This window comes from Heterocephalus glaber, unplaced genomic scaffold, assembly GCF_053883595.1.
Source record: "Heterocephalus glaber isolate CG9 unplaced genomic scaffold, H.glaber_assembly_v1.0 deba00001600, whole genome shotgun sequence".
In the NCBI taxonomy this organism is placed as follows: Eukaryota; Metazoa; Chordata; class Mammalia; order Rodentia; family Bathyergidae; genus Heterocephalus; species Heterocephalus glaber.
This window is the reverse complement of record NW_028258372.1, coordinates 22,341,684-22,356,306: the sequence shown is the minus strand read 5'-3', so window position 1 is coordinate 22,356,306 and position 14,623 is coordinate 22,341,684. Positions and strand designations below refer to the sequence as shown.

Below are 14,623 nucleotides of genomic sequence, written 5' to 3'. Positions count from 1 at the left end.
GGTCAACACACAAAAATCAATAGCTTTCCTCTACAGAAACAACAGACTGAGTGAGAAATAGGGCAAACAATTCCTTTCACACTTGCATCCAAAAAACTGAAATACATAGGAATCAGCCTAACAAAAGAAATCAAAGACCTCTTCTCTATAGCACTCTGAAAAGAGAGATTGAAGACAATGTCAGAAAATGGAAAGAAATCCCTTGCTCCTGGGTAGGAAGAATCAACATAGTGAAAATGGCCATACTTCCAAAACTGCTTTATAGATTCAATGCAATCCCAATTGAAATTCCAGAAACATATTTCATGGACTGTGAGAAAACAATCCAAAAATTCATTTGGAACAAGAAGAGACCTAGAATAGCAAAAGCAATTCTAGGCAACAGAGACATGGCAGGGGGTATTACAACCCCCAACTTGAAACTATACTACAAAGCTGCTGTGATAAAAATAGCGTGGTACTGGTAAAGAAAGAGACCTGAGGACAAGTGGAACAGATTAGAAGATGCAGAAATAACTCCAGACACACTCAGCCACCTTATCTTTGACAAAGGAGCCTTTCCTCACTGGAAGAAAGATGGCCTCTTTAAATAAATGGTGCTGGAAATAATGGGTTTCAACTTGTGAAAGATTAAAACTAAACCTGTATCACCATGCACTAATCTAAAATCAAAATGGATGAAAGATCTAAATATTAAAATAGAAACACTGAACCGCCTGGAACAGAGGGTTGGTAGAATTCTTGAAGACATTGGTGTAGGAAAAGATTTTATGAACAAAACCTCAGTTGCCCATGAACTAGCACAAACAATCAACAAGTGGGATCTCTTATTATTAAAAAGCTTCTGCACAGCAAGAGAAACCACCAACAGTGTGAAGAGACAATCCACAATGTGGGAAAAAATTTTCACCTGCTGTTCCTCAGACAAAATTCTACTATCTAGAATCTATAAAGAACTTAAAAAGATCAGACCTCCCCAATTTAAAGACCCAGTCCAAAAATGGGCATCTGAAATGAACAGACATTTCTCAAAGAATTAGAAATAGCAAATAAACATATGAAAAAATGTTCAACATTTCATTCGAGAGATGCAAATGCAAACAAGCTGAGATTCCACCTCATCCCAGAAAGAATGGCTGTTATCATGAAATCAACCAATAACAAATGCTAGAGGGGCTGTGGGGAAAGAGGAACCCTGCTCCACTGCTGGTGGGAGTGTAGACTGGTGCAACCACTGTGGAAATCAGTACGGAGATACCTCCAAGAACTAGGACTGGAAGTCCCATTTGACCCGCTATTCCCCTGCTGGGGATCTTCCCCTGCTGGGGATCTTCCCCAAAGAATTAAAAGAATCATACCACAGTGATATATGTGCACCCATGTTCATAGCAGGACAATTTGTAATAGCTAAAACTTGGAAGCAGCCCAGTTGCCCATCAACTGGAGAATGGATAAAGAAAATGTGGTTTTTTTTATAAAATGGAGTTCTACTCAGGCTTAAAAAATGAGAAATTAGAGACATTTATAGCTAAATGGATGCACATTGACGCGATACTCTTAAGTAATATAAACAGGACACAAGGAATAAGTAGAATACAAAGAGAAAAAAAGGATAAAAAAAAAACAAACTTTAAGGGAACATCTGTATTTTAAGAAAGTAGGAAATGAAGGAACAGTCACTGATGTTGCCTGAATGATCAGTCAGAAAGGTAAGAAATGAGGTGACAGAAGCCAAGAAAGAAAATGTCTAGAGCTGGATGTTGGGCAAGGGAATGCGTACGCAGTTTATTATACTTACAGAGATCACATCCAATCCCTACCTACCTACTGAATTACTACAACAGAAAGCAAATCTGCTTTTCCAAAAGGTAACTATTGATCGTTTTACTAACGGGCAACCTGGGAATCAGTCATCACAAACTGCAAGCTCCAATCTCTTCCCTAACATTTTATTTTGTTTTGGAGCCCGCACGGCTCCTGAGCTTTTTACATAACTGTTACTCAATGCCCTAGATCTTGCGTACAGCCTTAGCTTTGCGGCTCAGTGATTCCATTCAGGACGGCCGAATCAGAGGCTGGCTGGAACCCAAGCCTGCTGCAGTGTGGACGCGGGTTTGTTAACCAACTTCGCTAAGCCGTGGTTTCCACACGTGCCAAAGGGGACACTTACCTGTAACTTACCTTTTAGACGTCCAGTTGAGATAATAATGCAAATGAAACTCTCAGCACGATAACAGCAAAGGTTTTCGTGTATCCTAACTTCACAGAAAGGAGAGGACTACTCCAACACCAGTGACTAAGGCATGCTGTACCTGCGGAGACAACGCTCTCACCCAGACGGCCGGCAGGGAAACCTCATTCTCAGGAAGAGACCAGCAGTTGACTGCAGCTCACAGGCGGCAGAGAGCTGCAGGGGGCCAGGAAACGGGCGCCCCGGAAGCCACAAGCGACCCCGGGGTCCAGGATGCGGCGCGCCACCCAGGGCGGAACTCCCTCGCAGAGGCTGCGAGCGCCGGCAGGCACGCCGGGAGCCCGCAGGGCACGCTGGGACTGGTAGTCCTCGGTGGCAACTCCGCGGTTCTCAGGAGCTTGGAACCGACGGGTCCTCCCTCGTCCCGCCTTCTGACCACGTCGCGCTTCTCCTGGCCAGTGACGTCGCCTGTGGCGGGGCTAGCCTCTCTCCGATGCGGCCTCCGTTGGTCCCCAGGCTCCACGACTCTGGCCTTGCCCGGAAGTAGCATTGGGGGAGGCGGTTTCCTAGACTACGACACCGGAAAGCTGGGGGAGGCGCTCCGGGTTGCTGAGGGCAGAGGGCGGAGGGCGGTGGCAGCGGCAGCGCTGGTGGTGGGGACCAGCTTGGTGGCTTCGGCAAACACTGACGCCGGCAACTGCCCGCCTCGTTCCACACCCAGTCCCCGTCACGGCTTGCAGCACCCTCGCCACCGGCGTCCGGCGATGTGTCCCACCGACCGGGCGTAGCAGCTGCGCGTGCGTGGAACCGCGGGGCCATGAGCGAAGCCGGCGGCGCCCTGGGCTGTGGGTCCCCGGTTCCCCAGCGAGCGCCATGGAACCTGGTGGCCGCAGCGACCGCCCTCTACCTGGTGTCGGCCACGTCTGTGTGGACGGCGGGGGCCACACCCATGAACAGGGAGGAGAAACAGAAGCTTGGGTAAGGGTGTTTGGCTGTCTGGGTGGGTTTCCTGGTAGAGCTGACCAAGGGCGAGGTGCCTGTCATTGCAACCCAGGCGCGCAGTGGCGTCTCCACTCGCGATTGGAACAGCTGCTACTGAGCGAGGATCTTGGCGGGTGGGCAGGGTCCGGGAAGATGGGGGTCAGTCACCGTGTCGCCCTGGAGGTCGGTGACAGGTGCGAGTTCCTTGAGGCCAGCTGGTATGTCCACGCGGCTGTCAGGTCAGTGGCCCGTGAAGGGGGCTACATCCTGTGTGGCTGCGCGCGAAAGTCCAGCGGCTGCCTTTCCGACGGAGGCATGGTTGGGTTTCTCGCACAAGTGAGCTCCCAGATGGAAAAATGTTGCTGGCTTGACATAATTAAGGAAATGGTGTTTACATTTGTAAAGAGGGGCGTTCATTGGAACTTGAACTTCACAAATTTTACCCGTTCCTTGCAATGTTTTCCTGTATTGCCTTTTCATAGTAGAAGAGGCTATTTGTTGGTATTATTCAAAAGCCATAATTAAGTGTACCTTATTACTTTACTCACAGTCTTCAGAGTGTCATAAAACTCAGTTATATTTACAGCGTTTAGTTCAGAGTCAGTAATACTAATATGCACGGGGCCCCAGAAAAGAATAAAAGCTGAGAATCAATAGCAAGTGGGCAAAAGCATGAGCAGTTTAAGTCAGAGAAGAGGAAATGAGATAAACATGAAAAGTTACTCAACCTCATCAATGTGAGAAATCCAAATTAAAACGAGATAGCTGTTTTTGCTCGTCAGATTAGTAAATACAAAACTTGGGGATACAGTCTTGGCTATTTAAGGCATGAAAAAAGAAAACCTTACTGCGAATGTAAGTTAATGTAACTTTTTGCCAGTGTCCTAAAATTTAAATCTTGCACACTTTTTGATTCATTAATCAATCCCTATCTCTGGAATCTACCCAACAGAAATACAAGCACTGTTAATGTACAGATAGATGTACAAAGGTGTGCATGTTGAAAGAACAGAACTGTTCCTATGAGAGAAATGGTTGAATATTTTGCATCGTTTTCATGGACTAATGTGCATTAAGAAGACAAAAGTATGCTTTTATTTTTTTGTTTTTTGGTACTGGGGATCAAACTCAGGACCCTGCACTTGCAAGGCAGGCAGCAGAACCACTGAGCCAAACCCCCGGCAGAAGTATGCTTTTAGAAGGCTACCTAGGATTTATTCCCAAGAGCCCCCCCAAAAAAGCAAGTTGAGGAGTTATATACATACATATATATATATAAATATATATATATATTTATATATATATATTTGATACCTTGTGTTTTTGTAAAGAAAAAATAAGCTTGGAAAAAAGTAGGAAGATAATGTATGTCATAGTGTTAGGATGAAAAGAAGGTGGAACCATCAGGTTTGTGTGTGTGTGTGTGTGTGTGTGTGTGTGTGTGTGTGTTTTTCATACTGGGGATTGAACTCAGGACCTTATGCTTTCGAGGCAGGCACGGTGCCACTGAGCTAAATCCCTGGCCCAGGTTTTAATTTATATTCTTCTTCCCCCCCCCCCTTTTTTTTGAGACAGGGTCTCACTATGTAGTTCAGGCTGGCCTTGAACTCACTGTGTAGCCCAGGGTGGCTTCAAACTCACAGCAATCCTCAGCCTTCAGAAGGCTGGGATTACAGATGTGTGCCACCATGCCTGGTTTATATACTTCTTTAAATCATTACAAGAATCTTTGTATTAATTTTTAAATAAAATTGTAAAAAGGGATCCTTAGTGGAAGATGAAGTATTGACTATCAAAACAATTACCAATAAGCTCTAATAAACATCCTAAATATTCTCTTATGAATTCAGTGTATCACTGATAATTTTTTACCGAATACCCCATTCTTTGAGTACTTTAAAAATATGTAAAATAGTATTTTATTATCCCTGTAATCCTCGCTATTCATAAGATGGGTGGGATATCCATTTTGCTAAAATAAAAGATTCAAGGTTAACTTGTTGGGAATTGCAAAGTTAGTAATTGATAGAGCCTTTTTTCAAACTTAGGACTGTCTAACCACAGAGCCCATACTCTGTCCACTGTGCTGCATTTCTTAAGGTTTAGAAGAGAAATATTAGCTTTCCAGAGCCCTGGGATTATAGGCATGACCACCATGCCCACTAAAGAATTTAATTTTTAACTGGAAAAATGCAACCAAATTGACCTGAAATTACATTTTGACATCAGTTTGCAAAAGAGAAATCACAAATATTTAGGTTTGTTAATTTAGATTGCCCTACTATAGGGTAAGGGTAAAGAGTCTCAACACAAACCACAAATACCTGACGGCTTTCCCCTTTGGGAATTTTCAGAAAACTGAACTCTGATTCACTAGGTTTAATTGAGTGATTTTAAAGAAAGCTCAAATAATGATTTATGATAAAACACAGAAAATGTCACAACCCTTTCTCTACACCCCTAAACCAAACAGATTTAAAAAAAAAAAAAAGAATTGGAATTGTTAATGGCAAGCAGTTGCTCAATTATTTGCTATTTGTAAGCTGTGGATTATCTATGTAATCACATTTACTCTTATCCTTCATAGATATATGGGTTTTGTTATCTTTTTATTTAAAAATGAGTATAAAACAATCCATTTACTCTAGAGTTGGCAAGCAATCTAACTTTAGAAAAAGCTGACTTATAGAAATTATTAAAAATGAAGAAAGACATATTTTTAAAAATTGGATATCTGGTTTTCCTGTAGCACTCAAGCCCCTGAATATGAGAATGTTTCACAGACTGATTCCTTAGTTCCAAATTTACAGGATTTTTAGTCCAGTATGGGGATATGAAATACCCATTTTAAACAACCATCTTGAAATAGGTAAGCCAAACCACACAAATTTCGTTTTGAACCTTAGATTTCTCATTATAGAGCTGACTACTATTTTTTCTGTTTTTTAAGGGAGTAGACTATATATCATAAAATATCTTTTTAAAATATGGCAAACATTAATAAATAGGTACTTAAACTAGGCATTGGTGTTTTTATTCAGATTAATAGGAAAGGCAGAGGCTTGATAAAATACTGTTTCCTGTTTCCTAGTTATCATCCCACCCCTCTCTTTTAGTAGAACATACAGGATAATCAGTAAATGGTACTAATAATTATTTCCTTTGGGAGCTCTCTAGCAGTATTTCCCCTTTAAGACACATGTTAAATAATTATGTTGAAAGGTACAGTAATTGTTTTTCAGCATCAGTTTACCTTTGCCTTGATTGTAGCAGGTATCATTCAATAGATTTTTTAGGAAAATGTGAAGTGAGTTTCACATAATTTGCTAGGAATTGTAAAAGTTTGGCCTAGCTCTTTGTATGAGTTCTTGAACTTGTCTAATAACTGGTGTATTTCCTGACTTTGTGTCCCCTTCTAACTAAATATTACCTTTTTTTTCTTGGTGTGTTTTTATGAGGAAGAATTAGCTTTTTGAAACAATAAGTAAGATATAATTTTCTCCATTTCTGTTTTTTTCAAAATAGGAATCAAGTACTGGAAATGTTTGATCATGCTTATGGTAACTACATGGTAAGTAGAAAGCTTATGTTTATGTACCATTTATATGAATTGATTATTATGTGAGTAGGGTCAGCTGGGAAATTTGAAACCTGAATTGCCTGCACATTTTTTTTTAAAGAAAGTTTTTAAAAAGCAGGGCAAATGGAAACAAAGCTTTTGTAAATAAGGAAGAGAAGAGAAATTAAAGGGATGGAAGGGGTTTGGGGAAAAAAGAAGAATCAAGATATGTATAGGTACAAATTCCCTATGATGAATGTGATTATTATGTATATCTAAAATGTACCAATAAAATTAATTTGAAAAAAAACAAATGTCTGTCAAAAAATAAAAAGCAGGGCAAACATAAGCTAACAGTGTATTCATGGTGGTGGTTTTCAAGGAGCTATATTATTGAGTAGGTAAGAATAAATTGAAATTAGATTATGAAATATTGTAAAGTTTCCTCGGGCACTGTTAACAGCATTCATTGAGTGCTTTATATAGCTAGATATTGTGAACATAAAAATGAATAAGATGTTATTTTTGGTGCTAAGAGAAATTCCTTTACTTTAAAAGAAACTGTAATGTTACTTTGTACACTCTATAAAGAAATTCTTTGCTTAAAAAAGAGAAACCATCACCTATCCTCTGTTTTTACATGTTTTAGAGCTCCCTTCTGATGAAATAGCAGTTTCAGTTTTATGAGATAAGATGTTTGGGAGATCTACTGTACAACAATCTATGTGAAATAGAAAACATATTTTAGTCTAAAAGAGTTTTTCAGGGTCAGGGATGTAGCTCAGCATTGCCGTGCCTGCCTGGCAAGCACAAGGTCCTGAGTTTGATTCCTGGTACTGGAAAAAAAGTTTTCCATATAAATTTAAGAAAATTAAAAAACAAACAACAACAAGATAATGAATTGCCCAAATAACACGAAATTTGATGTTTATTTTGGGAGTTCTTGTAACCTCACTTAACTCTGGAGTACTCAGGGACTTCTAGTAACATGTTTTGAATATTTATGCAGAGTTCAGTTTGCAGATTAATTTAGATGGCAAAATGAATTGTGTTTGGGCCAAATGTAGAACTTTCTTGGACCCAGGCTTGCTCATGAATTTGTCTCCCAATGTTTTTCCTGACTACTAGAGACAATTCAGTTAAACTGCTTTAAGCAAAAACTGACCTTTGGTAGAGTCCTAAACATTACAAATAGACTTAAGAATTGGCAAGCACAATTTCCTTTAACTAGTAAAATCATACCTAATACTGTAACCACTTTTAACCTTGATTTCATGCAATAGATTAGGAACCAAAGGAACTTTTTTTTTTTTTGGTATGGGGGATTGAACTCAGGACCTTGCGCTTGCGAGGCAGGTGCCGGAACCACTGAGCTAAATCCCCAGCCCAAAGGAACTATTTTGAATTGTAACTTCCCATGGATTTCCAGATTTACATACATTTTCTTTTTTTCTGGTACCTGGGATGAAACTCAGAACCTTGCACTTGTGAGGCAGGCAGCGGCACCACTGAGCTAAATCCCCGGCCCTACGTACATTTTCTTACTAATGCTTCTTTTTTCCCATTAAAAATTTTTTTATTTGATAAAATATACATAATATAAAATTTACCATTTTAACCACTTTTGAGTGTTCTGTTCTGTGGCATTAAGTACATTTGCATTTTTTTATATTCATCTGTAGAACTTTTTCATCTGAACTTTTTCAACTGAAACTCTGTACCTCGTTTCTTTTTAATTGTTTGTTCATCCAAAAGGGTAATCTGTAAACAAAGAAGTGATACTAATGGGGGAAATAAAAATTTGTATTATCTCTTTTTATGTAGGCCATTGTGGGCCTGTTAGTCATTGTTCCTTGACTTCTACTTTTAGAACATCCCAGAACTCTACCAAACTTACACAAGAAATTCTGTGATATCTTCTTGTAATGTTTTATAATCACACTGTTACACCAGATAAGATTTTATCTCAGTAGAACAATAGAACAAGGCTTTTTGTTTAATTAAGGTTTCTGAGATATAATTTCTAAGCAATAAAATCCCAATTTTAAGTGTACAAGTCTATGGTTGGAAAATTATATGCAATTATTTAACCACCAGCACAATATAAAACCCTGCAAATTTTCCATCACCCCCAAATTTTCTTCATGCTCTTTTGCAGTAGATTCTTTTTCTTTTTTCGGTACCGGGGACTGAACTTGGGTCTTTGCGCTTGAGTAGCAGGCGGCGAAACCACTGAGCTAAATCCCCGGCCCCAAAAGAAAGAATATTGTATTACTGGGCGAGGGATTTAGCTCAGTGGTTTCGCCGCCTGCTGCGCAAGCGCAAGGACCCGACTTCAATCCCTGGTACCAAAAAAAAAAAAAAAGATATTGTATTACTGGAATCACAGTATTGTACTCTTTTTTGTTTTGTTTTGTTGGTACTGGGGATTGAACTTGGGACCTTGTGCTTGCAAGGAAAGCGGTGGTACCACTGAGCCAAATCCCCGGCCCAAAAACTAGTTTTAGATTTTTATTTTCTCGTACCGGGGATCGAACTCGCGTCCTTGCTGCTTGCGCAGCCGGCGGCGAAACCACTGAGCTAAATCCCTGGGCCAGTAGATTCTTTTTCATCTGACCCTTAGAACTGTTGATCTGGTTCTTTTTGTCATTACAGTTTTCCATTTTGTAGGGTTTAATATAAATGGCATATAAGGCATATAGTCTTTTGATTTAGTTCTTTCATTCAGCATGATGCTTTTGTATTTATACACATTGGAGATGTGTAGAGCTTCTATTTATTGCTTAATAATGTTTAATTGATTTGATAGAATACAATTTATTCATTTACTAATAGATGAATATTTGACTTGTTGCTTGTCCTTGGTTATTATTAAAGCTGCTATGAACTTGTGAGTGCTAGTTTTCATGTGGATATACATTTTCATATGTTTTTCACCTAAGACTCGGATTACTATATCATATGGTAAATGTAAGTTTAACTCTATACGAAACTGCCAAACATTTCTAAAGTGTTTGCAACATTTTGTGCTCTCCACCAGCAATATGAGTTTTAGTTACTACACATCCTCTCAGTTGATATTTTCAGTCTTTAATTTTAGCCATGCTAGTGGGTGTGTAGTGGTATTTCATTGTGGCTTTAATTCGATTTTTACTGATGACTAATGATGTTGAAAATCTTCCCATGTGCTTATTTGCTATTCGTATAACTTTTTGGATGAAGCATCTGTTCAAAATTTTTTCCATTTTAGTATCAAGTCATTCGTCCTGTTATTGCTAAGCTATAAAAGTTATTTTATATATATATATATATATATATATATATATATTTTTTTTTTGTACTGGGGATTGAACTCAGGACCTTGCGCTTTTGAGGCAGGCACAGTGCCACTGAGCTAAAGCCCTGGCCCATTACTATATATTTTAGACATTAGTTCTTTTTTTTTTTTTTGGTACCGGGGATCGAACTCGGGTCCTTGCTCCTGCACAGCAGGCAGTGAAACCACTGAGCTAAATCCCCGGCCCCTAGACGTTAGTTCTTTAACACATATGTTTGGCAGATACATCCTCCCATTCTTTGCTGTGCCTTTTAATTTTTCTTAACAGTTACTTTTGAAGCACAGAGGTTTTAAAATTGTGATTAAATGCAAATGTTATGTTTTGGGTCTAGATGTCCCCCCAAAGCCTCATTTGGTTAGAGGGAGCTGAATCTGGAATGTGTGATGCTGGAATTGAACAGCATGTGATTACCAAACCGCTACACATGAGTGATTGGTTTAGCACCGCCCTAATCCTGGTAGTCTGGATGAGATAAAATAGGCAGAAAGACATAGTGAAGCTCTCTCTTGTTGCTTTTGCTACTTTGTCCATGCCATGTTTCTTCTCTGCAGTGCCCTGAAATAGCCTGCCTCAGAGCCAGGCATATGGACTGAAACTTCTATGAACTCTAAGCCTAATAAACCTGTCCCTTCTAACTTTGAGTGTTGGGTATTTTGTCTCAGCAACAAGAGAAAAGTAACTAACAAATTATCAATAACTTAGAATCACTTGTTATTTCTAGTAGCCTTTTTTAAAAAAGATTCCTTAGGATTTTTCACATGGCTGTTATGTCATCTGCAGACAGAGACTTTAACTTCTTTTCAAATCTGTATGTCTTTTATACAATGTACTTTTCTTGCCTTATGGGAGTGGTTAGGGTTTCCAATATTGTGTTGAAAAGAAGTGGTGAGATCCTTGCCTTGTTCCTAACTGTAAGGAGAAAGCTTTTAGTCTTTCACTACTGAGTCTGAGGTTAGCTGTTGTTTTTTAACCAAGTTAAATTCCCTTCTGTTCCTAGTTTGCTGAGCATATTTTTTTTTATCATGAAAAGGTATTGAATTTTGTCAGATGCTTTTTCTGCATCTATTGCTATAGTCTTTAAAAATCAGTAGCAAGACTTTATTTTATAACATATCATCATTATTTATCTCATATAATGTTATTGGATCAATTTTATTTTGTTAACCAAAATTAGATTGACCAAGATACATTGAAAAATTTGAAAAATTTTTTTCTCATGTAATTTTTGAGTATAAACTTAAAATACACTGTTCTTTACTCTGTAGTGATTAATTTACAGTCATATGAGATGACTCCATTTTTACTGCTTGTGTGTGTTTTTTTTTTTTTTGGTACCAGGGATCGAACTCGGGACCTTGTGCTTGCGAGGCAGGCACCGGAACCACTGAGCTAAATCCCCGGCCCTTTACTACTTGTTTCTCTTCATTGCCAAGAAACATTTCATGAAATATAATACCTAAAAGGACAGGAAATGTTCATTGTGGGAAGTGAGCCTGATAATTTAATAATTAAAATAAGTGGACATCTAACATTTGAAAAATAGTTTAATAGATGAAGAAGAAAAGAGAGTAGGAAGATTTGGTGTGGGGAGTGAAAAGACAACTGGTAAATTGTACAAGTGGAATAAGTAGCTAGCATATGTTACCATTATATGATAGGTGGCTTACTAAATATGTTTTTATGTTAAGAACAAGAAGAAAGATTGTTTTTTGAATTTAGGAGAGTTTTTATTGGAAATAAAATCCAGGAGGCATCCTGAATCTGTGGCCCCATGGCCCCTTGACTCAGTTAATTACAGATAAGAACAGCACAAGAATTTCTCAGTTGTTTAGTGACCACCTATCACAGGTGGCTTTATGCTTTTAAAATGACCCGTGGGAACCCAGGCTCTCTAACCCAGTTCTTCAACATACAGGGTCTAAAAGAAACTGGAATTTTAGAGAAAAAAACTGATTATTATGTATTTTAAAATTTCCTCAGAACTTGGGAGAGGGCTGTATTCCATGTTGCCTGAGTTCTTCTTTGTCTGAAGTCCTAGTTCACTGTCTATTCTTACATTAATTCTTAGCAATATGGCTGATCACCCAATTCTATCTCAGGCCCTTCCCCTGGCCAGCTACCTTACTTATAAACTAACTAAACTATCTTCTACATCTCCTGCCCCCCGGAAGAATCCCTAACTGTGGTTAGGGGAGAAGGGTTGAAAATGGAATCTGGCTGCTTTAAACTGGGAAGGGTCAGTGTAGGGGAGAAGCAGTCAGGGATTTTCTCCAGAGAGCTTATCTCAGGGGCCTTGAAAGGTTTAGGGCCCCTCAAGTCATATTGGGTTTAGCCATTACAAACTCTCTTCAGAGGGTCAGTCTAGTGGACCACAGTAAAAGGTGTTTGGCACATTCATCCTTGGTTCCATCTGCATGACTGTTTGGAATTTAACAACCTCTAGATGAGAAAAAACAAATTTTACCAAGGGATTAAGTATGCACAGCCCAAACATAAGAACTAGAATGAAAAGACAGACTAGGGGAGGAACCACGTCCAGACATGGTTCTTTCTTTCTTTATTTTTTTGGTACCAGGGATCGAACTCGGGTCCTTGTGCTTGTAAGGCAAGCAGTGAACCACAGAGCTAAATCCCCAACCCTGGACATGGTTCTTTTTTTTTTTTGGTACTGGGGATTGAACTTGGGTCCTTGCTCTTGTGCAGCAGGATGGATATGGTTCTTAAGGAATTGGATTAAGGATTGTAATCAGCTGGTTCCCAGACCTGCCTGCTCATGGAGATTAACTATAAGTCTGCTGTTTCTTTTACTGCAGGAGGAAGATGTTTAATATGAGGTTCTGGAATAAAATATTTAAAATATATACAACTTTATTGAAAATTAACTACATTTGATATTTCCAATAACTTATAATTAATGATTTTTAAAATTATTATTTTTAGTAGCATAAAATCTCTTCCTAAAATCTAGTTTTCAAATGGGTTTTACTAAAAAGTAAATTTTTGATGCTGCTTTGACCTGAAGGTTTTAGGGGAGATTATTTTGTTATTTCAAGGGTCTAGTAAATTTACAGTCTGATCTACATTTTTATTTTTGCACCTTTGTTTTTAGCTAAGCACATATTCTACTTAATTTTCACAGGACGCTTTTATCACCTGAGCTTTCTTTCTGATTTTCATAACTCCAAGTTGTGTCAGTATGAATTAGTTGCCTCTCATTCTCGCAACACATTGCGAAGAAATACATCTATTCTTCACATAGCCAGGAAGTTTGAAGCCTAATAAGGCTGTTGGCTTGCCACGTTAGTTAGCCAAGATGTTTGAAGTTTACTCAGGCTATTTGACACGTATGCATTCCTCTGCATTTATGCAAACCTTCTCAGTTTGCTTTGTGGTTAACCCCCAGAAAAGGCTGTGTTTTTATTTTTATCCTTAGTCTTGAAACAAAGGAACATAAAGTATATTTACACCTGGTTCAAAGCTCCTTTAATTAAATAATTATTCTGCTTTGCAATTGCTACCAGTATTTTTATTATCTAGATAAGTTCAGGATTTGAGTTTTCTTATTTAATTTGGAGTTTGAATTCATATTTAATTTCAGATAGATATGTATTTGTTTTATGAAACAGTAAAATAGCATTATGAGGCTTTTTAAAGCAGTGGTTTAAAATAGTAAGAAACATTACAAACAGGGGACCGGGGATTTAGCTCAGTGGTTTTGCTGCCTGCTGTGCAAGCGCAAGGACCTGAGTTTGATCCCCAGTACCAAAAAAAAAAAGAAAAAAGAAACATTGCAAACAAATTAACCTTTGATGCTGCCTGCCTCGCAAGCGAAAGGACCTGAGTTCGATCCCCGGTATCAAAAAATAAAATAAAATAAAATAACATTTGAATGATCTTTTTACAAAATACATTAGCAACTTCAACAAATTTTCCTTTCTTCATTTCTAGGTGTTACTTATATGTGTTAAATATGAAGCTATAAAGGAAAAAAAATTATGTTCTGATAAGTCAGTTCTACTGGAATTGACATAAAATATTTAGGACTTTAATGCTGAAATGATACATGTAAAACTAATTCAGAATTTATGCTGAAAATTATATATATTATTAAAATAACAATAAACTGTATTGAATTCACAATTTGGTAGCTGTGTGTGGATTCTAATTATATCAAAACATTGGTTGCCTGGAATCTTCTCCTCAGGGAATGAATCACTGTGGAGAGCACTCAGTTTTTCTAAGTACGGAAGGGTTGCGGGCTTCAGTGGTTTTTGTGTTCTTCAGCCTGCTTTAAAAATTTTGGTTGTTTTTCTTTTTGTCTTTCTTTTCTGTTGACCATGTGTTTAGTGTTTCTGATAACATTTTCTTTATTTCTTCTTTTTGTGGAGGGCAGAGGGGATAGTGGGCACTGAACCCAGGACCTTTACATTTTTTTTTGTTTTTGAAGCAGAGGCTCACTAAGTTGCCCAGCTGACCTGAATTTCAATCTTTCAGCCCTAGCTTTTTCTTTAGCTAATGTACTAGCTAATGTACTGAGTTTGTAATCTAGATAAT

General features: G+C 38.5%; 1 protein-coding gene and 1 pseudogene across 49 annotated transcripts in view; one reads left to right on the top strand and one right to left on the bottom strand.

The window, feature by feature from the left end:
• Window positions 1-14,623, bottom strand: part of LOC106010905 (centromere protein I pseudogene) — a 194,946-nt pseudogene that overhangs the window by 82,308 nt on the left and 98,015 nt on the right. For 3 of the 45 annotated variants that reach the window (XR_015444346.1, XR_015444344.1, XR_015444343.1), the window contains exon 1: window positions 2,313-2,712. The exons of 40 other annotated variants lie outside the window; for them this stretch is intronic. The product of XR_015444346.1 is annotated as a centromere protein I pseudogene, transcript variant X18 (transcript). 2 more of the 45 variants (XR_015444347.1, XR_015444345.1) reach the window with 2 other exon arrangements.
• The window catches only part of Edem3 (ER degradation enhancing alpha-mannosidase like protein 3), a 78,422-nt gene continuing 66,573 nt past the window's right edge, over window positions 2,775-14,623 (top strand). For all 4 annotated transcript variants that reach the window (XM_004862796.4, XM_021242922.2, XM_004862795.4 and 1 more), the window contains exons 1-2: window positions 2,775-3,169; window positions 6,698-6,743. In XM_004862796.4, the coding sequence (XP_004862853.2) occupies window positions 3,009-3,169; window positions 6,698-6,743 (207 nt within the window). In that variant the 5' untranslated portion in view covers window positions 2,775-3,008. The remainder of the gene's footprint in view (window positions 3,170-6,697; window positions 6,744-14,623) is intronic.